The sequence below is a fragment of the Oncorhynchus clarkii genome, chromosome 6 (assembly GCF_045791955.1).
Source record: "Oncorhynchus clarkii lewisi isolate Uvic-CL-2024 chromosome 6, UVic_Ocla_1.0, whole genome shotgun sequence".
Taxonomy (NCBI): domain Eukaryota; kingdom Metazoa; phylum Chordata; class Actinopteri; order Salmoniformes; family Salmonidae; genus Oncorhynchus; species Oncorhynchus clarkii.
The window spans coordinates 25,776,576-25,801,268 of record NC_092152.1 but is presented as its reverse complement, the minus strand read 5'-3'; the positions used below and the strand labels follow the sequence as shown (position 1 = coordinate 25,801,268).

General features: G+C 41.3%; 1 protein-coding gene across 1 annotated transcript; it reads left to right on the top strand.

Annotated features, from left to right (window-relative positions):
* Positions 1-6,093: 6,093 nt before the first annotated feature.
* On the top strand, positions 6,094-23,987 carry LOC139410871 (zinc finger and BTB domain-containing protein 34-like). The gene is made up of 2 exons (XM_071156476.1): positions 6,094-6,230; positions 15,493-23,987. Exon 2 carries the CDS (start codon positions 15,526-15,528, stop codon positions 17,044-17,046), a length of 1,521 nt encoding a protein of 506 aa, XP_071012577.1. The 5' UTR covers positions 6,094-6,230; positions 15,493-15,525; the 3' UTR covers positions 17,047-23,987.
* Positions 23,988-24,693: the final 706 nt, after the last annotated feature.

Here is a 24,693-nt window from a genome sequence, read left to right as displayed (position 1 = left end):
ATAGATTGTTATTCCACAGCCCTCTCTTTAGTCAGTGGCACCCCATGCTGGAGAGACTACAGAACTACATGCAGTACCTTTATGACTGGTTCATAAAGGGTGGATCATTGACTTATTTATTTATTTAACCTTTATTTATCTAGGCAAGTCAGTTAAGAACAAATTCTTATTTACAATGACGGCCTACCAAAAGGCAAAAGACCTCCTGCGGGGACCTGCGCCTGGGATATAAAATAAAAAATAAATACAATATAAATATAGGACAAAACACATCACAACAAGAGAGACAGCACAACACTACATAGAGACCTAAAACAACAATATAGCAAGGCAGCAACACATGACAACACAGCATGAAAGCAACACAACATAACAACAACATGGTAGCAACACAACATGGTAGCAGCACAAAACATGGTACAAACATTATTGGTCACAGACAACAGCACAAACGGCAAGAAGGTAGAGACAACAATACATCACACAAAGCAGCCACAACTGTCAGTAAGAGTGTCCATGATTGAGTCTATGAATGAAGAGATTGAGATAAAACTGTCCAGGTTGAGTGTTTGTTGCAGTTCGTTCCAGTTGCTAGCTGCAGCAAACTGAAAAGAGGAGCGACCCAGGGATGTGTGTGCTTTGGGGACCTTTAACAGAATGTGACCCGCAGAACGGGTGTTGTATGTGGAGGATGAGGGCTGCAGTAGATATCTCAGATAAGGGGGAGTGAGGCCTAAGAGGGTTTTATAAATAAGCATCAACCAGTGGGTCTTGCGATGGGTATACAGAGATGACCAGTTTACAGAGGAGTATAGAGTAGAGTGATGTGTCCTGTAAAGAGCATTGGTGGCAAATCTGATGGCTGAATAGTAAAGAACATCTAGACGCTCGAGAGCACTCTTACCTGCCAATCTATAAATTATGTCTCTGTAATCTAGCATGGGTAGGATGGTCATCTGAATCAGGGTTAATTTGGCTGCTGGGGAGAAAGAGGAGAGATTACGATAGAGGAAACCAAGTCTAGATTTAACTTTAGCCTGCAGCTTTGATATGTGCTGAGAGAAGTACAGTGTACCGTCTAGCCATACTCCCAAGTACTTGTATGAGGTGACTACCTCAAGCTCTAAACACTCAGAGGTAGTTATAACACCTGTGGGAAAAAGGACATTCTTCTTACCAAACCACATGACCTTTGTTTTGGATGTGTTCAGAACAAGGTTAAGGGTAGAGAAAACTTGTTGAACACTAAGAAAGCTTTGTTGTAGAGCATTTAACACAAAATCCAGGGAGGGGCTAGCTGAGTGTAAGACTGTATCACCTGCATATAAATGGGTGAGAGTGCTTCCTACTGCCTGAGCTATGTTGTTGATGTAAATTGAGAAGAGCGTGGGGCCTAGGATTGAGCCTTGGGGTACTCCATTGGTGACAGGCAGTGGATAAGACAGCAGATTTTCTGACTTTATACACTACACTCTTTGAGAGAGGTAGTTAGCAAACCAGGCCATAGACCACTCAGAGACACCAATAATCCTTAGCCGGCCCACAAGAATGGAATGGTCTACCGTATCAAACGTTTTGGCCAAGTCAATAAAATTAGCAGCACAATATTGCTTAGAATCAAAGCAATGGTGACATCATTGAGAACCTTTAAGGTTGCAGATCCATAACCTGAGCAGAAACCAGATTGCATACACGAGAGAATACTATAGACATCAAGAAAGCCAGTCAGTTGATTATTGACAAGTTTTTCCAACAGTTTTGATAAACAGGGCAAAATAGAAATAGGCCTAGAACAGTTAGGATCAGCTTGATCTCCTCCTTTAAATAAAGGATGAGCCGTGGCTGCCTTCCAAGCAATGGGAACTTCCCCAGAAAGGAGAGACAGGTTAAAAAGGTTGGAGATAGGCTTGGCGATGATAGGGAAAGCAACCTTAAAGAAGAAAGGGTCTAAACCATCTGACCCAGATGTTTTTTGGGGGTCGTTAGCACCTCGGACTCAGTGACTGCCTGCAGGGAGAAACTTTGTAGCGGGGCAGGGAAAAAAGAGGGAGAAGCATCTGGGATAGTCGCATTAGAAGGAGTGGGAGATGAGGGAATGTTGGATGGGCAAGGAGGCATGGCTGAGTCAAATTGGAATCCTAACTTAAAGAAGAGGTGAGTAAAGAGCTCAGCCATGTGCTTCTTGTCAGTAACAACCAAATCATCAACATTAAGGGACATGGGCAGCTGTGAGGAGGAGGGTTTATTCTCCAGGTCTTCAACAGTTTTCCAGAACTTCTTGGGGTTAGACCCACAGAGAGATAACTGCTCCTTAAAGTAACTAACTTTGGCCTTCCGGACAGCCTGAGTGCACTCATTTTTTATTTGCCTGAACGATAGCCAGTCAGCCTGAGTATGCGTGTGCCGAGCCTTTCGCCAAATGCAATTCTTGAGGTGGAGTAACTCTGCAAGATCACGGTCGAACCAGGGGCTGAACCTGTTTTAAATTTTACATTACGTTAAAAAAATCTCCAGACAGTAGAATATAGCCTATCACATATCATTGCAATTAGGACATATGAGAGACATTGTGTTTTGAAATTAGGGTTAACTCTTCTGGGCAGAAATAGATCACCACGTATGTGGTATGATAAAGGAGAGCTGCTTTAGACAGGCAGGCCAATTCTGATAACTATTTTCCAGTAATTGGTCTTTCGACCAATCACATCAGATCTTTTCAGAGCTGATATGACTGGTCAAAAGACCAATTACTGAAAAAATATCAGAATTGGCCTGCCTGTCTAAAGCAGCTCTCCTTTATCATACCACATACGTGGTGATCTATTTCTGCCCAGAAGAGTTAACCCTAATTTCAAAACACAATGTCTCTCATATGTCCTAACTGCAATGATATGTGATAGGCTATATTCTACTGTCTGGAGATTTTTTTGATATGCTGTAGGCAAGCCTTATTAATATAATTTAAAGAGTGTATGAAGCATAGATTTTGTAGGGAAGGCCCCATAGGCCATGTGCTTGCGCATAGAGATGGAATCTAAACAGCAGTATAGAAATGCATTTTGTGATCCAACAACCCACACATAAACTTCTTAATTGCTGTGATTAACAACTTTGAACCTAACTCAAACAGATTTGTTGTACCTTAATGTGATCGGGGCGGCAGGTAGCCTAGTGGTTAGAGCGTTGGGCCAGTAACTGAAAGGTTGCTATATCGAATCCCTCGAGCTGACAAGGTAGAAATCTGTTGTTCTGCCCCTGAAAAAGGCAGGCAGTTAGTAAGAACTTGACAGGTTAAATAAAGGTAACATCAAAAAGTATCGCTAGTTTAAAAAATTGTGTAGCTGTAAGAATAGGATATGCTACAAATTTGTCACCATAAAAAAAAGTACCTAGCAGATATTTGATGCAGTAGGTACGCAATAATAATGACGACAGAACCCCGTGAGTTTTATAGGCATCTTTGTTTTATTTTGGTTATTAATCTAGCTATCGATACTAGCAGATTCAGACCAGAGAAGAAGAGGCGAAGCAAAAGGGACAACTGGGCCAGCAGATGGCGGTGTTTTGTTTCTTTCGCTCACCAAGCGAGGAGTTTTTGTATGGAGGTCAATAGCTAGGTTTCCATCCAATTGGCGAAAGATTTTCATGAGAATGTTCTAAAATCTGCATCAAACAATATGCGCATTTTCCCACCAGAAATGTGTTTCCATCAAACTGACTTATTGTGGAAACAAGTTGTGCGTGATGACGTAGTGCACATACAAATAACATTTGCTGTTAAATTCCAATGTACGAATGAAACATGCAAGTTAAATGGGTTTGCATTGCATTTTCAACGCTACTGCTGGTCTTCTCACAAAAACGTTTGCGTTACATAGCCAACGTGCGCACTCTGGCCTTGGCACGTGCGCTCTAGCTAACAGGTCGCTGATACAGTACGGGTAGGCTACCTACACTATGAGATTATGAATAAGAGCGAGCGATATTATTTGTATTTGTCAAACGGCAGCAAAGCATCAATCATCATGTCACCAGAATATGACCCTCTATATTTAAAGGAGCAACATGCTCATCTACTGCAATTTCACCACCCTGTGAAGGTCGTCATACTTTATTTAAACTGTACTAGTGTAATAAACTGCATGGTTTTCCGAGTCGTAGTGGAAGGACCACGCAACATATCATCGTTGACTCCAAGTTTTCTTCAATATGATGGATATTATATCAACATTTGCACATAAAAACGTTTCCACCGACATTTCTCGAATAATTCCTTGAACAGACACAAAAATATCTCAACCTGTCTAGTTTACTTTATTTTGTCGACATTTGGAAAGTTAACCGGAAAATGTAATTATATTTTTTACCTGACATGTACTTTACTCGCATAAAAAGTTTCAACGCAAACCTGGTTAATGAGAATGTTTAAATTGGTCAAAATAAAAACGAATGGCTTATTTGCTACGTGAGATCTTTTTGATCGAATAGAAGTTTCGTAATACTTAAGTTGTTACGAAAGTACTGATCTAAGTAGGACACGTGACATCCCGGCAACGTTGAGGAAAAAAACACTATACCGGAGTTGTCTCGCGATGGTTATGCATATTCATAGTATGAGGCTAGAATAATTGAGTGTATTTATTTATTTGTAACCTTTATTTAACTAGGCAAGTCACTTAAGACCAAATTTCTTATTTACAATTACGCCTTCCCCGGCCCAACCCTCCCCTAACACACGGACGGACGATGCTGGGCCAAAGTGCCCTTTGGGACTCCAGTTCACGGCCGATTGTGATACAGCCCGGGATCGAAGCAGGGTCTTTAATGACGCCTGTAGCACTGCGCCACTCGGGAGAAGAAACAAAAATACAGTGACTCATGTTAGGAATGTTGGTCAAACATTTTACATTTGAGGTTGGACGGATAAACAGTATCATAATTGTATACATATAATCTTGGAGAGGTATTGGAATGTTCGAAATTAACTGCCGATATCACAGCATTGCTGGATATTTGTTCTTGAATACTTTGTGCAACATATCAATTGAACTGGCACTATCGGGACGGTTCTATGTGACAACCATGAGACGGAAAAATAGGGTCCATTCGACACATTCTATTTATATCATCAAATTGCTAGGCTGGGCAGGGGCAGGGCGTCGTTGGGTTGATAGGCACTGGGTAGGATGTAGTAGGTAGCCATGGCGAGGATTTGAGCTCCGGTGGGGACACCAGCCAAGGAAAGAGCCACTAGAACCAGCGATGTCAATGTAAGGCCAAGGAGTGCCAGAGTCCACACCGTACTTGTTCAACCCAGAGGCCATGATGAGGAAGGCAGCAGGGGTCTTATGTCCGCGGGGTGTAGCAGAGGATGTCAGGTTGTTGCTTTGCAGAATATCCTCATACTCAGACATCCCCTTATAGAAGTCATAGTCCTCACGCCAGATTTGTTTTTACTACCTTTATTCAACTAGGAAAATCAGTTAAGAACAAATTATTATTTACACTTAAGGCCAAACCCGGACGACGCTGGGCCAATTGTGCGCCGCTCTATGGGACTGCCAATCACGGCCGGATGTGATGCAGCCTGGATTCGAACACAGAACCTCCCCGCTTTCTGCCACTGATGGGCATTGCCAGAGCGATGGGCAACTCCGTTGTCCATGATGATAGAGTAGTTGGGTCCCATGGCATGTCCTGTCAGAGTGGCGATGGTAAACAGCTGAGGAGACACCTCACCTACCGCCTTCTCTCTCATCTCACAAAACACGTCGACCATCACCATGCGTTCATCAGCATCTGTGTTTCCTACATGAACCCTGCGACTCGCACCGGACACCACCAACTACGTAGCAGCCCATAGCATCTCTCACTATTGAATACAAGCGGTTGACGTCAACAACCCTCATCGAATATTCAAAAATAATTACAATAATGCAAAGAAAGGATAGGCTGGAGCTTGACAGCCCGCGGTGCCGCTTTGTGGACAACGATTCCGATTGCTAGGGCGGAGGGACATGCATCTTGCCATTATATCCACACTATTTGGTATCTCGTCATTATATCCAAATCTCTGCCCAGACAGAATCATTGGCAGGTCGGGCTCGAAACATAATACACTTCCGGTTTCATAAAAAAATTGCAGCTACCGAAACAGCTGGAGTGGGGGAGGCCTTCCTCTAGTGAAAGCGAGCTACTGGGGGGAATGGGTGACGTTTGATCGGGAAAAGGTGAGTTCGACAGAGTAAAAACATTGATTTGGACACTAATCGAATATAACCTCATCGTCAAAACGATGTTGCTGCTGCTTATGTCATTTGGTGAAAAAGGTTCTACTCTAGCGGCGTGCGCTAACTGTTCAACGTGGGTAACACTAGGCGCATACGCCTAGCACATTTTTGGGGAATTTGCCTGTTCTCTTCGATATCTGTTAAGAGCCATGGTCTCAGCCCGCACAGGTTAGTTTTGCATTACATAGCTTGCTAGCTAACTTTATCCACATTACGTCAATTAGACCTAGTTAGCTGGCTAACCAACATTAACTTATTTTGGCTAGCCCCAAGTGTGCCAGTCTTGTGTTTTTATGCCGTAGGATGTAGCCACCTAGAAGCTAGCTAGCCTGTCAGAATTTGTTGCAGGCTGACGTTAACGTCCGTTCGGGCGGCAACAAACTTTGCTCGACTCTAGACAGACACAGAATAATGCCGTTGCAACTTTTCGAAGCTAATGTCTGTCTCGTTAGCTACTTTTCTAATTATTGTGGGAGTTAACGTTTGCTCAAATCAAACTTTTTCTCAACAGGATTATCTTGTCAGTGTATCAAGATAGCTACATGAACTGGGCGTTAACGTTAGATGACGTTACGATGTTCATTCCATTTCATTTGCATGGATCCAAAGCAATGGCTATTACATTATTAACGTTTTTGTGGAAATGGAAAGGTCGATTGCCTTTAGGTAGGTAGGTGACATTTGTGGGGAAATACTGTGGAACATGTAACTAATAAAATAGCTAGCTATCTAGCTAGTATCTAACTAAATTACTGTGTTGCAAGTAAAGTTGCCTAGTTCCTGCATTGTCAGTTGATAGTTAGCTAGGCATTTAGCTAAATAGCATGCAAATTAGCTACACTGATAGTAAACAAGCATTGTAACAGTAATACAGAAATATAAAATGTAGGCTATTGGCTTAAAAAACACATGACATGTCTGTTTTTTTCGGTTGTCAACTTTACGTGGAGCATCTGACCTTGATAAAAGGCCAGATAAAACCACGGTTTGTATGTTGTAAACTAGTTATAGACATGATGTAAGGACACAGCACTACAAAGTGCATTGTCACCTGGGGTCATCCAGTTAACCTGCATTCTCCTTGAATTCAAGGGTAGTTATATTAACTTGTTAGACAGTACAATTGTGTGTGTCCCTTTCCTTAGCTAATGCACATACAGTACTTTGTCAATAACTTGGATTTGGTCGAGCCATACCACAAACTCAAAGGGCAGTGCATTGTAATAGTTTATTTTTTTCATATGAAAGGGAAGACAGAAAAACAACACCCTTGAAGCCCATACAACCTTCTAGGGTTTTCTATTGTGCTGCAGTATTATAGGAGTTACTCAACCACTGAATATTTTCACTGCATGGCTTGTCAGAATATATAGAGACAAACCAAATTAAGCCTTGTGCGTGAGTAGCATTGACTTTGCACACATTAAACACTGCATTTATAGTCATGGTTCTCATCAGGATAAGCTTTAAAAGGTTTTAGTCTGCCTCTGCCATCACTGTTGATTGAGCAGTACAAGGGCAAGCTGCTAGGAATAGCCAGACAAAGGAGGTCTGGCTCTGAATATAGCAGTAATAGCCTTGATGTGAGGTTCTCATTTGAATTCCTTTATCAAAACATATTTATTAACATTGTCTGTTTTGACATCTCAATGGTGGGTAGTTATTTGGGCTAAATATATGCTTGAAGTTGTATTGGGTCATCTGTCTTTGAGAACAGGTTAAGGAAGTTATAGTTATTACCAGTAGGTTAGTTAGCATAGTGTTGGATTTGCTCAGCTCAGCGTTCCGTTTGGGTGAGTATAAAAGAGAAGGATTTGACTTCTCTGCGCAACGACTTACAGGGAAGTCGTTTTTTTGTTGTTGCACTGATTAGTCTATGACCAGCAAATAGGCCTATGCAAAGCCTGATTTCCCTTGCTAATTTTGTAATAGCCATTTTTTAATTAGGCCTTTGCTACTTGTAATTGTGCTGCAGTTATTCCACGGCAGCTTGGTTATCAGTTTCTGGTCATTGAAATGTTATTTACCCAAAGGGACTGGCCTGAACAGAGATGACTGAACAGAGATGGTACTCCTGTGTAGCTCAGTTGGTAGAGCATGGCGCTTGCAACGCCAAGGCTGTGGGTTCGATTTCCAAGGGGGACCTGTATTAAAATACTCAGTACTGTCAGTCACTCTGGCTAAGAGCATCTGCTAAACGTAAATGTGGAAACATTTAAATGTAATGGCTGAATGGCGTGAATAGTAGTCCATTGAAGTAAGCAGAGGTTAGTGATGACCTGCCATTAGAATGAGGCAGGTAGGGACATCCCAAGTGGGGTGTTATTTTCATGGTGTTGGTCGCATTTTGATTAGGCTAGTAGCTAAAGGATTGCGTTGTCTTCCAGTGCTTTTTTTCCAATGCATGGGGAATTCTAATAAGCCTGCTACACAGATGATAGGAGATTATAGGCTAATGGATAATGGAACTCTTTCTCATGTCTTAATCAACCCAGAAACCCAATTTCATGTGGGTCAGTGCTACATTTATTAATTAATTCCTTGTTATTTCCAATGCTCAAATTTAAAATACATCAATGTGCTTGCATGTTATGCTGCTCACACCAGGGCAGATAAGCTAATCCCCACACATTATCCCCCTCCAAATTCACAAAATACATTTTTCTCAGAAGTCTCCCACTCTGCAGACTATTTGTTGCCCATCTCATATTGCTGTATCATGTCTTGCTTGAGTTGGGCTGCATGCTGGTTTTGCAAAATACTGCTTATCTTGAAGTAAGCATTCTTTGCTTGTTTGCCAGTGCTGATGGGCAGGTTTTGGAGGTTGTCTTTGAAGTGTAGTCTTTTGTTCAGCCATAAGTCACAGGCCCACAATAGATTGGATCTTTCATTTTGGGCTTAATCAGACCTACTAAATTAAAGTGAATGTTTGTGTTTCCCATCCGGTCCATTTTAGCATTGCATATGTGACCGGCTCCCCTTTGGTTTCAGCTCAGCCACAGAGCATACATTCTTTGGCTGCCCTTCAACTTGGCTCTCAGTTCAGTTTGCAATGCATGGTGTTGGCAGAGGCCACTGATAGGTTTAATATGCACACAATATTTGCAAGCCTCATGATGGCAGAGTGAAAATAATGTAAGACTGCACCTCCATTTTCCTTTTCTCTCCATCTTGCTTCTTTCCCCCTCAGTCTCCTGTGCCAGGATGATAACATATGGTTAGTGTGACAGGTGTCTTGGCAAGCCTTGGCAATTGGAGAAAGTGTTTTCATTTTCAAACTGCTGACAGAAGATCATGCTGAATTGCCAGAGAGAGGCAGGGGGAGAGCTGGGAGAGGGGCCGATGGATTGGGGGGGAGAAATAAAATTGTATTTGTCACATGCTTCGTAAACGACAGGTGTGGACTAACAGTGAAATGCCTACTTATGACCCTTCCCAACAATCCAGAGAGAAAGAAAATAGAAAAGTAATAACACGTAATTATAAATACACAATGAACAATGATAACTTGGCTATATAAATGGGGTACTAGTACAGAGTCAATGTGCAGAAGAGGGCAGAGCTGGAGAACGGACTCAGACAAACCAGTTTTTGTCAAATTGCTCAGGCCAAGTGGCTAAAACAGAATACATTTGAGCAATTCCATATTAAGGTCAACCTGAGCATGAAAAAGCGAAATAGCTTATTTCCTAATTAAACTACTTTCATATTTACCTTGAATGTGTATATTTTGAATTAAAGACTACATTTGACCTTTTTATATTTGCCAAATTGAATGTTATTGTTACTACAAAGTAGGATACAAACTCTCAAAATAAGTATTTTCAGTACTCGTTCTAAGCAAAATGGATGTGACCGTTATGGACGCTTCATAACTTCATCAATGACTCACCAGTCAGCAACACTGCATAACACGATCATGATAGAATGTTCATGCCCTTCCTACTGCTTCCAAAGTGTGTTTATGTTTGCAAACAAGCTAGCAGACAATCTTTATCTGTGTGTGTGTGATCTGTTTCACATGTACTCACCTTCTCATATGAACTGCAATCATGCGTTCTGCTAACTGGAGCATTGCATGTGATCACATGGCATAATAAAGATCTTAAATTCAGAAACATAATTAAGGTCTTAAATCCATCACAAAGTTTCACAGGTCATGCTGAGTTTGTTTACTCCCTTGAGTAACTACACGTACCCCCCAGTGACAATATTGATCTGTATCTGTGTAGTCTGCAATGCACATGCTTGTGAACTGTAGCTGTCAAGTCTCAGAATCTCTACAAAAGTGCAAACCCTGTGCCACTGGTAGATTATAATTCAATTACATTTTTTTTATTACCATTTCAGTAAGGAAAATGAAGAAGTTAACCCTTCATAGGAAAGACAATATAGTAGGGATGAGTGAGGAATGAGTCTAGCTAGCTCAAATAAACAAGGGAATGAAATGGGTGACAATCCTTGAGTCTAGGGTTAGAGGTATACACTGAGTCTACAAAACATTAAGAACACCTGTTCTTTCCATGTCACACTGGTCAGGTGTAAGCCATGATCCCTTATTGATGTCACTTGTTAAATTCACTTCAAATCAGTGTAGATAAAGGGGATGAGACGGGTTAAACATGGGGAGGCACTGATATTCAATTTTGGCCGATTCCGATATTATCCTTGCCAAAGAAAACGATACCGATATTTAACATTTTAGCAGCCTTTTAAGCATTCTAGTACAGTTAAATAGTTTAAACAAAGTGTCATATGTTCAGTTAGGAACAGATTGTTTAATAACTTGTAAATGGGAAAAATTACACATCCATGAATGTATTTTATCGCACAACAGGTATTCATGACACATATTTTAGCTGCCCTGCATTACAAAGATGGTTAAGGTGTTGGTGGCTCTTCTTACTATCCATTCTTGACTATATGGAGAAACCTAAACATGCTTTGAAATAAGTATTGGTTTAAACTCAAATGCAGTTAATCATTTTTGCTTTGACTACTTGAAAACATGACTGTCTCTAGGCTGTCATAAACTTCTATAAATGGCACAACTTAAACTTTTCAAATGTGCTCAACTGACTTGACTCGTAAAATGAGAGCAAATTTACAACACCAGCTCATCTTTCATTTAGGAATAAAAAAATAAAAAACAAACAAACAATTGCTTTGTTTTTAAATTAATTGAAAATCTTGACCTATACCTGCCATGAATGAACAATAGAAAAGCCATTCGTCTTAGTACAATTGTTTCCAGTGACTCTAGATGGCTGGGTTACAATATGACTGCCCATTTACAATTTTAACATTTGGGGGAAGTTTTTCTTCACAAAGAAGACCTGCTCGGCTTTGTCACGAAAGTCTGTTTCTTTTTTCGTCTGTAGTGTGTGAAGCTGCACTGAAAAAGCGCTCACTGTCCACACTAGTACATAGAGCACCAAGATACTTGTGTTTCCATCTTGTCCAGCTGTCTCTGTAACATTTCACGTAAACCCTGTTTCTTGTCTGCATCAAAGTAGTGGTCCTTGTACCTAGCATCGAGCATGGTGACGACACAGTAAAGAGGCTCAGAGTGAATACCACCGAATCGCATGTTCACAGCGTCTGGTAGAGTACTTTGGCAAGTTCTAACCCCACGGCCTGTGTTGGAAGTTTTGTTGAGCAGGCGTTTTAATGCCATGACAGAGGGTATCACGTCTGCTGCAGACGCAGTTGACGAGCTTATTTCTCCAGTCAGTTGTTTGACTGGAGCTAGGAGTGTGTTCATGTTTTCAATGAGTCCACTGGTTTGTACTGATTTGTTGCCGGTAACTCAGTCAGCTGCGTACACGCCAAGCACTCATTTTTGTTCCAGCAGGCTCTCCATTATGTAAAGAGTACTGTTCCTTCTGGTGAAAACGTCTTGCTTAAGCCTTTTCGTTTGCACTCCAAGCTGCTCCTGTATTCCTTGCAGGTGGCTGTATGCTAGGTGTGAGTGTTTAAAATGCATGGAAAACTGGCGACTCCGCATTCTTCAAAAGCCTTTGTCATGTTACGTGCATTATCACGTAGCACATCGTGTACTTTGTTCTTGGGGATTTCAAACATGTTCTCAAATGCCATTGAAATGGCAGCAGCGATAAGAGAACCAGCACATTCTTGAGCATGCAATATGGCTTTCCTCAGTACAAAATCCTCATCGACCCACTGTGCTGTCAGACTCCGCATGCTCATGGGGCTGACATCGCTGGTCCAAATGTCAGTCGTGAAGCTAGTAGCAGTGACGGCCATAGCAAGTAGCTCGCTGATGTGCGATTCAACAATACTGTGTAACTCCGGTAGGGAAACATCTGAAAAATAGAGCCTACTTGGTAGTGTGTACTGGTGCAGAGAACGGTTGATTGTCAAGGGCAATGAATTCCATTATCTTGGCGTTAATGGATTTCGCCTTTGAGTTGTCTCGCTGAAATGTTCTTGCTCTTTCAAATGACTGCTCGACTTGAACTTGTTTAGTTGTTAGAAGTGTTTGTTCTAGGTAGTCGCTGAACGTCTGGGGGATGATGCACTTTCAAATGAGTAATTAGGTTTGTGGTATTGGAAGATTTCACTTTCAACAAACGTTTCATATGGCCTTTTTGTTATCTTCCTTTGAAACTCCAAAATAGGTCCACACAGCAAACATTGTGGGCTAGGTTAGGATTGCTGTGTTGCACATGTAGCGCTGTATTTTTTTGTGGCTTCATTACGTCACCTACCTACGTTATCCAGGTGTACACGTCAGCTTTGACATCGGTTTTTGCACATCCGCGTTAAACTCGACAATAGGGCCGATGCCCGATGTTCTCATTTTTGGCTAATATCGGCCGATTTATATTGTGCATCCCTAGTTAAAGAAGATTTTTAAGCCTTTTAGGATTTCCTAATGTTTGGTATACACAGTGTGTGTATATATATATAGGCAGTTTGTGGAATTGGTAACAGATAAAGACCGACTCTGATGCTGTTGAAATACAGTTATTGAGGAGAAACGACCACACAGGATTTGTGTACATCTTGCCAGCCAAGGATGACAAGGCTTGGGTGGCTGCAGGTCAAGTTGTCCAGTCCCTGTGTCCTTTTGTGGACAACGTGGAGGGGGTATCATAGAACCTATGCTGGCATATTAAAGGGTGTGAGATTAACGCAAAGCATGAGTTTCTAAAAGCAACTTTTGAGTTTGAGTTTTTGTATGTTTATTCTGTTACTCAATAGGTCATTTGACAACATTTTAATATTTTTAATAAAACATTCATGATCTAGAATTAATTTACTAAAACTTTGTACATTTGAAATGGATTGCAGTTTCATTTGCGGTCTGTCTTTTGGGACTCTGTCACATCCATAACATTTTCCTCTAGTGTTATTGTGAAAGTGCAAATATTTATATAATTGTTGATGTATGCAGCACTCTAATTCGGAATGAAAGTAGAGTTTTTCCAAATAAAGAATTCTGAATGCATTTTCTAGCACATTTGTGCGTTTATGGTTGCTTAATTAATATGGGACACATGAGTGCACTTTGATAGCCTATGCAATAACTATTCAAGATACTTGTTATTTCTTTAATATATAAACAATTATTTCGCAGAGCGTCACATCCATAACAGAGAATCTCCCATGCATAACGGTACATTTTCCTCTCTAAAGTATGTGACAATTTTTTGTTGTTTTTGTGTGTAGCCAAGCCATACTTTCAAAGTGGCTCTTACTATTTTACCCTCAGACTTTGAGCTTTACTTTAGCTGGTGTCTCCATTCTCCCAAAAATGGCTGTCCATTTCCCTCACATACATAACGTAAGTTTTGTTGTTCCGTTACTTTCAAAGTGGCATTACTTAGAATTTTGGCGTTTTGTGTCTACTCTTCCCCTAAAGGGTTCTACAAATGTCTCTCAGAAATGATAAGTCAATTTTGTGAGACATTTTGTTTCTCATTCTGTGTGGAAATGTCACATCCATAACACTGGAATTTCCCATTTGCCTCATCATGGCATTGGTAATTACAGTGCCCTGGCCTGCATTTTCAACCCTCAGAGAATGGTTAAGGTAGTTCCATCTATGTTGTAGTCTACAGCATTTTTCTTTTGATCTCCTTTACAAAGCAGTGTTCAGTCCTACTCTGGTTGTAACAAAGTGACTTTCTGACAGTTACAGCTAGGCTGGGCTGGCTAACACTTTCTTGACAAATAACCAGATTTTCTTCTTTCTTTGCCAAAACGCATAAAACGACGTGCTAGTGTAATTAAAATGCAGAAATGCTTTTAGAGTACATTCTATTCCACATGGAGGACTACGGTTCTTGTCATATTCCTTCTAATGATTCATTTCAAATTGTGTCAGACTACCATGCTGCAGTACTATCTCTTCTGACCTCCAAGGTTTAAGGGCCTGCTTTGTTCGTGCTGTGAGGATTTTCACTCCAGATTAAACATCTGCTTGTATTTTTTGTTGTCGTTAGTTGTTTTTCTGTGGTGCTGTGTGTTGAACTTGTGCACTCCCAACACAAGTTGGAATGGGTGGAATGAATATGCTTTTGCAGGCCATCTCCAAACTTGGATGAGGCTGCAGTTATCCCTACAGTCATTCCTTTGGCAAATTTACTGTGAAATTGGCCAGCTGCTGAATGGATCTTATTTCAAATCCAGATTTCCAAATTGTTCTCTTATGAGAGTCAGTCGGGTCAATGCTGAACTAGGCTTTGACTCTCAATGCCTATTACTGCAATATGTCAAATGCACTACGTTTTTGCCCAGGCGATTCTTCTCTGAATAAATGCTATATATATATATATATATATAAAAAATATATGCCTTTTTCTGGCAAAGAATGAGAGGTTAGTCTAACTTGTACTGGCCATTTTGAAAGCATACAGTTTTTTCTCAGGCCATCGTGAATGTGAAATTATATTGGCTGTAGCCAGATTTCTTAGTGTTGGCATATTTCTGGCACAGACAGCCAAAGTTTGCTCAAAGCATGTTTGTTGCTATTTGGCTGTTGTGGCACACTGACTTTATTTGTAAAATATCTTAAATGAACCTCAATGTTAACTGTCAATGTTCTTTCGGATATTTTGTATGTGAAAATGAAACTTGAAATGCACTAGTCACTAAACTGTGACTGCATGCAGGTGTTCTCAGATATATCCTGATTCTTAGTCCTAATGATTGTTTTATTTTCTGTTTCTGCCAGGTTGTCTACAAACTGGTAAGCCATATCCAAGAGATGGATGACGGCAGCGCCTACATAGAGTTTGATGTGCCAGAGTTCAGCAACACCGTCCTCAACCAGCTCAACGACTTGCGTCTGCAGGGGAAGCTATGTGACATTATCGTTCACATCCAGGGCCAACCGTTCCGGGCCCACAAGGCCGTGCTGGCGGCCAGCTCACCGTACTTCCGTGACCACTCAGCCCTGGGAACCATGAGCGGCCTGTCCATCTCCGTCATCAAGAACCCTGATGTGTTTGAGCAGCTGCTGGCCTTCTGCTACACTGGCCGCATGTCCCTGCAGCTCAAAGATGTCATCAGCTTCCTCACAGCAGCCAGCTTCTTGCAGATGCAGGCCGTCATTGACAAGTGCACACAGATCCTGGAGGGAATCCACTCCAAGATCAGCAGCGCCACCAGCCCAGACGAGGGCTCCCAGGCCAGCCGCAACGGTGTTAAAGACAGCAGCCTCTTCATCAACCCCACACAGATCTCCCCCCCTTACTACTCCAGACACAGCATAGAGGCCCGCTCTGAGCTAGCAGCAGGGAAAGGCCATGGCAGGGCGCGGCACCAGGAGGAGGGCCAGTCAGACCGCGGCAGCAGTGATGGTGTGTCAGAGCAGGAGGCAGCCACGGAGGGAGAGACGGAGCAGGTGGAGCTGATTGGGAAGGACGGCCAGGTGACAGACGTGCATGTGAAGCTGGAAAAGACGGACCGGCCCAGCTACTCCGACAGCTCCTCGGCAGGCGACGATGGCTACCACACAGAGCTGGTGGATGGAGAGCAGGTGCTGGCTGTCAGTGTGGGCTCCTATGGTCCTGTCATCCAGGCAGCTGGCTACACTTACTCAGGCCTGTCATCTCCCTGCTTCGTGAGCCTCAGCAGCTCCAGCCCCTCCCGCTCCATGCTCAGTGGCTTCAGGGGCGGCCGGGCCAGAGCCAAGCGCCCCCCTGTAGCTGTCCCAGCAGAAGTCCTGAGTCAGATCAAACCAGGAAACGCAGAGGACAGCAGCGAAGCACTGTTGGGTCAAGCAGGCTTTGAGAATGACGTCCAGGAACGGAGCCTGCGCAGCCAGTGGTACCCCTACAATGAGAGGCTCCTCTGCATCTACTGCGGCAAGTCCTTCAATCAGAAGGGCAGCCTGGACCGCCACATGCGCCTGCACATGGGAATCACACCCTTCGTCTGCAAGTTCTGCGGCAAGAAGTACACGCGCAAAGACCAGCTGGAGTACCACATCCGCGGCCACACGGACAACAAGCCCTTCCACTGTCAGATCTGTGGCAAGTGCTTCCCTTTCCAGGGAACCCTCAACCAGCACTTGAGGAAGAAGCACTTGGGGGCCACAGAGGGCACCAATCACATGGACTCTCCAGAGAGAACGGAGGGGAGCTCTGGTCAGAAAGACCCAGAGGATGTCTCAGAGGGGATGGTCTTTGAGACGCAGTATGTTGAGGAGGCTCCGGCCACCGACATGGAGGAGAGCTCAAAGTGTAGCCCTGAGGAAGCCCAGGCATCCAGGTGTGATTTTTAGGCCCCTGTTCTGGTTGAGGAAGCTTTAACATGTTTTGTTTTTGTTGTTTTTTTATGTTTAGGATTTCTTTTGGAAGCGGCTCCTTCAAATGTTGAATCTACCTTGTACTTCCAGGTTTTCTGCCTGTCCATTTTAGTGAAAGTAGAAACATAGAAGAAGAAAAGGGTGCTTTTTAAAAATAGATTATTTCAAAAGGAAGGAGAATCAACTTGCTATTGATAAGGTGGCCTCAATAATAATCAAGGCCTCCTTGTTGTTTTTGTTTTCTCTTTAATCTTTCCATGTTTTTAAAACATATTTACAGAGTAATATAGGCATGTTGCAATAATTGATAATATGAAAGCTCTGCTGCTTGTCACAAGTTTTTACCTGATCTGTTTTTGCACATGTGGCCAAAGGTGGTCACTTTACTCACAAGGAATTATTTTTCTGCAAGTGCAAAGCTTCATGTGACATATCTGTTCAATACCTCATGATACAATTACATACTCATAACAGACAGTATTTTATGAAACTCCACCAGGTTCTACCTCATAGCTAAGAACCTAACAGGAACAGAAGTGTTTTCCGTTTAAAAAAACAAACAGTTTTGTTTTAGGGTCTATGTGTTATATTTGCCAAACTCTAAGAAGAACAATCCTCAGTCTCAACACAACGCCTTGATACTGTAGACTAATGTTCCTTGCTGGTTGTATGAACTCTGGACCTTGTCCATCAGTTCATGGTCAACAAGGATGTAATGTGGTCGAAGAAAGGATTTGCTATATTTAAGCAATAAGACCCGGGGAGGTGTGGTATAAGGTCCATATACCACGGTTAAGTGCTCTTCTTACGCACGACGCAACGCAGAGTATATTGGCCAAATACCACAAACCCTTGAGGTGCCTTGTTGCTATGATAAACTGCTTACCAATGTAATTAGAACATTTAAAACATATTTTAGGGGTCATACCCATGGTATATGGTCTGATATACCATAGCTTTCAGCAAATCAGCATTCAGGGCTCAAACCACCCACTTTATAATGGTGTATAAGAAATATTAAGTATGTTGTATGTTTGCATTGAGCAAGCTCAAGGACAGTGGATAGAGTACAATAGTAGAACACAATACATTACATTATTTCCACTGTCTCTATAGCCAAGATCTAGTTAACTTTTCAGAACACACAGGAGCAGATTCCACTTATCTGTCTCTTTTTTTACCCAGTGAAGGTCACATGCTTTTGGCCATGCTGTGTTTTACAAATGTGATTCTATCTATTAATCGACATGGGATCAATGATTGAGCCTGACACAGTGAAATCATTGGAGTGTCTTCCATTCTGATGGTGTTTAGTTAATTATTCTCAACCTGTTTATGTGAAACTGTTTTTTATCTGTGTGGAGATGATGCTCAGTGCAGAGTTCCCCTCATTAGCTTGGCACAGCAGGCGCAGCGCTGCCCTGGATCTGTGCATGGAATCAATATGCTCACAGTATGCAAACAGGGAGAAGGGAATATCCGCCATCTTGTCATGGCAGTTTTTGTTCACTCCATTTCATGAGAACTCTTGTTCTGCTCTTTTGTTTTAATTTACAGTTTCTGCCCTTTCCTGAGCAGACACAACTGTTGAGATGAGGGGATAAAATGGGAAAGTGTGTAGTCTCATTGATGCTTCATTAGAAATGAAGAGTTTGATGGACAGAGGGTAGAGGGTTGTGAAATGAGGTTGTGAACCAAAGTAATGGTGCACTTTTTCTGAGTAAAATAGTGGCAGTTAAAGTTAAGAGCAGTGGTGACTGGTGACCATCAGTTTATTGTGACAAAAATAGGCTTTTTAATAGTCAATGATCAAATTATTACTGCATCAGTCAGTGTAAGTCCATTTGACAACAGATTGGAAGCTAGCTTTTTCAGTGTTAATTGGTAAATAATAATCAAAGGGCACTGCTGGCATCGGGGATGGTGCTCTGCTTGTTTAGAGATTAGCCGGGCTTTCAGGGCTCAGCAGTTGGATGAATGTCATTTGACCAGATTTCACAACTTTTGTTAAAGATTCCATTTTTCATATCATAAGTCATTAATGCACACTATGGTTGGGGTGGGAGGTAGGCTGTGTTTGTCAGATGTATATTGCATTACATGGCTAAGCATTGCAATGCACAATGCCATGGCATAGTTTAGGTGGCGAATGGGATTTCAATATTCTTATTGTGTGATAATGCTTGTAAGTGCAGTAGTTTTTAATAATATGGGCCTAAATTCTGATAATTGCTCTAACGTCCTAGCCCAGATCAAGCTCTTTATTTGGTAGGTGCGGTTAAGATCAGGTGGAAAGCTGATCCTTAAAAAGCACTTTTTTGTCAACAGTAATTTTGCTCCATTACCCCTCTGCTTGCTGACTTGCTATTTCAGCAGTGAGTTGCCATCCTTGTATCCTGTTATCTTTTAGTTTTTACACATGAACACACAAAACTATAATTTAGAGAGAAATGTCCCGAAAAACCCAGAGGTCCAGGTGGGTGTGGACAAGAGAATTTCCTCTTCATTTAATGTAGCACCACCATTTACTATGCCTGTTTGTTATTTTTCGGTTGTTTGCTGCATCTTTTTTTTTATCACATTACCATCCCCTTGCCTTTGGCAGAACTTGGTTCTGTGATTTTGTTTTCATATTGGTATTGTGAAGTTTTGCATGTATTTCCATATTGTGTAATGTTAGGTCACCAATGCAGTCTTTTCTCCACTGAATGCTCACTACACATGTGGTTAGCTCATTGTTTCACCAGATACTGTTGGAAACTGTCCCGTTTACAACCAAAAGGACCCTTCTGTGATTCAGTGAGTTATCTGATTCACTGTCTCCATGTCTTGTTGCTGATCAGTGACAGGCCCTTCCCTTTTTGTTTTATTTTTGTATTTCTCCATCAACAGAACATATGCTTGACAGTGTTGTCCAAAGTCAGCCACAATCTATTTTCCTCTGTCTTGGATAAGTCTGGGATATTTATGTTATGCTCTGTGTGGTAATGCACTCTGCACATTTGCAGAACCATATCTGTAAAGTCTTAACCCTGCTCTTATTGAATCTGTCCCTCTGTCCCCCTACTGATTTTAGAATGGGGAATCGACACTGAACAAAGTTATAAATGCAACCATTTTTTATTTTACTGAGTTACTGTTCATATAAGGAAATCAGTCAATTTAAATAAATTCCTTAGGCCTTAATCTATGGATTTCACATGACTGGTAATACAGATATGCATCTGTTGGTCCCAGATACCTTTTTTTTAAAAAGGGGGGGGGCATTCAAATTGCCATTGATAAAATGCAATTGTGTTTGTTGTCCTTAGCTTGTCTGCCAATACCCCACCCCCACCCTGGTACACTCTGTTCACAACGTTGATATCAGCAAACCGCTGGCCCGCACGACACCATGCACGCGGTCTGCAATCTGCCCGGTACAGTTGAAACCGGGATTCATCCGCGAAGAGCACACTACTCCAGCGTGTCAATGGTCATCGAAGTTAAGCATTTGCCCACTGAAGTCGGTTACGACGCTGAACTGCAGTTAGGTCAAGACCCTGGTGAGGACCACAAGTACGTACATGAGCTTTCCTGAGACAGTTTCTGCAGAAATGTTTCGCTTTTGCACACCCACAGTTTCATCAGCTATCCTGATGGCTGGTCTCAGGCGATCCCGCAGGTGAAGATGCCGGCTGTAGATGTCCTGGGCTGGCGTGGTTACATGTGGTCTGTGGTTGTGAGGCCGGTTGGATGTACTACCAAATTCTCTAAAAGGACGGAGGCGGCTTATGATAGAGAATTAACATTGAATTCTCTGACAACGGCTCTAATGGACATTCCTGCAGTCAGTATGCCAGTTGCACGGTCCATCAACTTGAGACGTGGCATTGTGTTGTGACACAGCTCTACATTTTAGTGGCTTTTTATTGTTCACAGCACAAGGTGCACCTGTGTAATGATCATGCTGTTTAATCAGCTTCTTGATATGCCACACCTGTCAGGTGGATGGATTATCTTGGCAAAGGAGAAATGCTCACCAACAGGGATATAAACAAATTTGTGCACATTTTGTTTTTTGAAAAAAGCTTTTTGTACTTATGGGAAATTTCTGGGGTCTTTTATTTCAGCTCATGGAGCATGGGACCAACACTTTACATGTTGCATTTATATTTTTGTTCAGTATACTTTACCATGTAAAAATATGGTCCTTTTAATAGGTTATTGAGCCAGGAGTCAAATCAAAGATTTCCCAGTAGATAATTCTCCAAAGGTATGTCTATACATTTGGCCCGACAAGAGGCATGATGAGTTTTCTAGATAATACGTTTTTTTCCAATTCCTTGCTATTTCCAACAGATGATCTTGTTACAACACAATGCAGTTGAATCCCACATAGGAGGTTGCCAGATATGATAGTCATATCATGAAAGAAATGTATGAAGCCATAAGTACTAAAATTGAGATTGTTTGTTTCATTGTCATTTTAAGATGCCAACCATACAAATCCTAGAAACATTTTAAAGAAAAATAAGCTTTTGAATCTTGATCTGTGCCTTGCCATACAAACGATCACACAAACGATCCCTGTGGATATAAAGCATCTGACACTTACAGTAGACATTTGTTTTGTGCCTGCCTTCAATGGAAAGAATAAAAGGATTGAGGACAAAGTATTGATAAAGTACTGTTGATTTTCTTCACTTTTAATTTGGATTTAAAAAATAAAAAATGGTAATAGTTTATGCAAAAGTGAAATGTCTACAAGGGAATAGGCACGGAGAATCATGTCTGAGATACATGCCCATGTTGCGCCCTTAAGTTAGCAGGGTAATGGGCACCTCGTTTTTAGTCAGCCATACCATTTCCTTGTCATCAGACCCTTTTTGATACTTGTATTCATTTGATAATTTGATGGATTGTGTTTTATTATATTGTGACTTGCATGGCATCTAATCGCAGTCATGAGCTGTTCTGTTCCTCTCTCCAGAGGCTGTTTTGTATGTATACTGTATCCTTTCTGTTAGCACTGAGGACAATCTAAGATCTCCTTCAGTCTCAGAGAAGGGAGAGTACAGCTAGACTCTTCCCTCTCAAGATTAATTTTGTTACATCTGGCCAGGGGGACAGCTTGTTGAGAATGAGCAGGTTTAAAAAAATAAATTTAAAAAATGTGTTTAAAAAAAGTGCAAACGTGCTCGGTTATAGCTGTATTGCACATCACTCACCCACAAAATTGTTTAGAAATGCTGATGGCAGTTTTTGGAACTTAACATTAGTTCTTGTTTTTGTCTCATCTGGCATGTACTTAGAAACAGCATAACCTGTCTTTGATACATTCATATTCCAGAGGGATATATCATTCTAGTCTCCCCTTTTTAAGGGAATACTTTATCTTTAGGGACCCCCCCCCAAAAGATGGTGCTTTTAGTCTGGTCAGGTTATTTATTGATTTTTATATACAAAAGACTATATACATGCATATATATTAATTCATTATAAGGGGATGGAGGGGTAATTTTGTTTAAATGCTTTTATAAACTTAAGTTACTAATGCTACAACACTCACCAACCAACTGAACCTGACACTTGTTTGCATTCACTCTGTTTGTTCAAAACTATTCATATTAAAGGTGGGGGGAGCGATATTTGTGGGCCAGAAGTAATCAAAAGGAAGTGTTTACAGGGAAGGCTGTTGGACTACTTTTTGAATTTGCAGATCGTTCAATTACTTTTTTTTAACGGATTAACTTCGGGTAGTTTATGAACACTGATATAGATTTCCATAGCTTCTCAACCTTTCTCCACTGTGTAATACACAAAAGCAATAACCTTTTTTTAAAGGGGATATATTGGTATCAATGAGACTAATCTAGTTCTTGGGCTTTCACTTCTCAAACAAAAGCTGAATGTGAGGGAGCTGTAGAACTAAAGTAAGTCGGACAATTTGATATAGATTTATTTTTATATATTTTGTGAATCTTTGGATCGGTTAGGTGAAAATGCTCATTAGGTGAGACTGGTATTGCTGGTCTTTTAAGTAGGCATCCAAAACCTAAAACGATCAGTGAACTGAAATGCAAAGCTGAACATGTGATTCCGTCAAACCCCAATGGCACTGGTTTTAAAGTTGCACCTCCATCTGTGTCAAATACTGAAAGGGATTTTGGGCTGCACAGCCCCTTAGTAGGAGTGGCAATCTGTTTTCATGCTAAAATTTCAAGGTCTTCCCTTTCCCCTCGAGTACTGAGACTATAGTTTTAGCGGGTCAGAGTGGGAGTGGTCAGTACTGCTTTAACTAAATGTTTAGACTGACCTGTTTCATTCTCTTTGATGTGAAACTCCTTGGTCTCTCACATTCTGTGGTATCTGGTTAAGTATGTGGTCATATGGCAAAAAACTAAGTAGAACTCAGGGTTTATACTAGTGTTATAAAGTGGTCACTGGGCATACAGCTCGTGTGTAGAATTCAACGTGCACTTATATTCAGGTGGGGAAACAAATCCTCAGTCAGTGGTTCCCAAACATTCTGCCTCAAGGGTCTCACTGAACCCATGTTTTCCATTCCCACTCTGCATGTATGTGACGAGCTTCAATGCTGAGGAACAGGGGAGACCTTTTTAGTTTGGCCCATTGTCCGTCCACCTGCCTCTAGTCCGTTCTACATACAACCCAACTGTGAACCTCAACTCTACTGTTTTGTACAATGATGAAGTAAATGAAGCTAGCTAGAGCTGATGCTTTAACTTTTAACTTGCCATTTCTGAACTTATTTTATAGCATGAAAAATATATTTATTCAAATGATACTTTACTCATAATCATTCTGTGCTGCTTTATTTTGGTTCATAAGCTTGTAAATTGCTTTTTTATGATACTATGAAATGTCAATAGAAAATGTGTTTTTATTTGTAAAATAAAGATGCTCATTTGGCACCCTTGTCCAGCCATTTTATTGTACTAAAGGTGGAGGCGAGCACGTTGTAGGTGAGACATTGTTGGGTGCAGAAACTGCAGATATGACCTCGCCAGCAGAGGGACATCACACACTCCTCATTTGCTGTAGCTACTCTGTTTATTTTACTCTTATCTATCCTGATGTATAGTCACTTTACCCTGCCTTCGAGTACATATCTACCTCAACTACCTCGTACCTCTGCAGATTGATATGGTACTGGTACTCCCTGAATATAACTCCCATTCTTGTGTATTTTATTTTATTCTTCTTACAATTTATTTTCTACACCAGTTGTATTTGGCACATGTGACATAACATTTTATTTAAAAAAAATGTAGATGTTGCACACAAACACTAGCTACATTACCGAAGATTTTTTTTATGACAACTAGACCATTTTTTTTTTTTTTTTTACTGAATTCAAGCAGTCTCTCACTAGCCAGGTTTCCATCCAAACATTTCATGAGGATGAATTACCTGATGCATGAAAAGTCATTACCTGGCTGATGGTAGTGACACAATTTGTTTGTTCGACATGGTGGGATCTTTTTGTGGTCGGTAAAATTAATTATGCGAGAAATTACAGTGGAAACAACTTTATGCTCATATTTATAGAATAACCATATCGAAATAAACTTGGAGTCACGCAATGTTGTGGTCCTCCCAATACGACTCGGGAAGCCA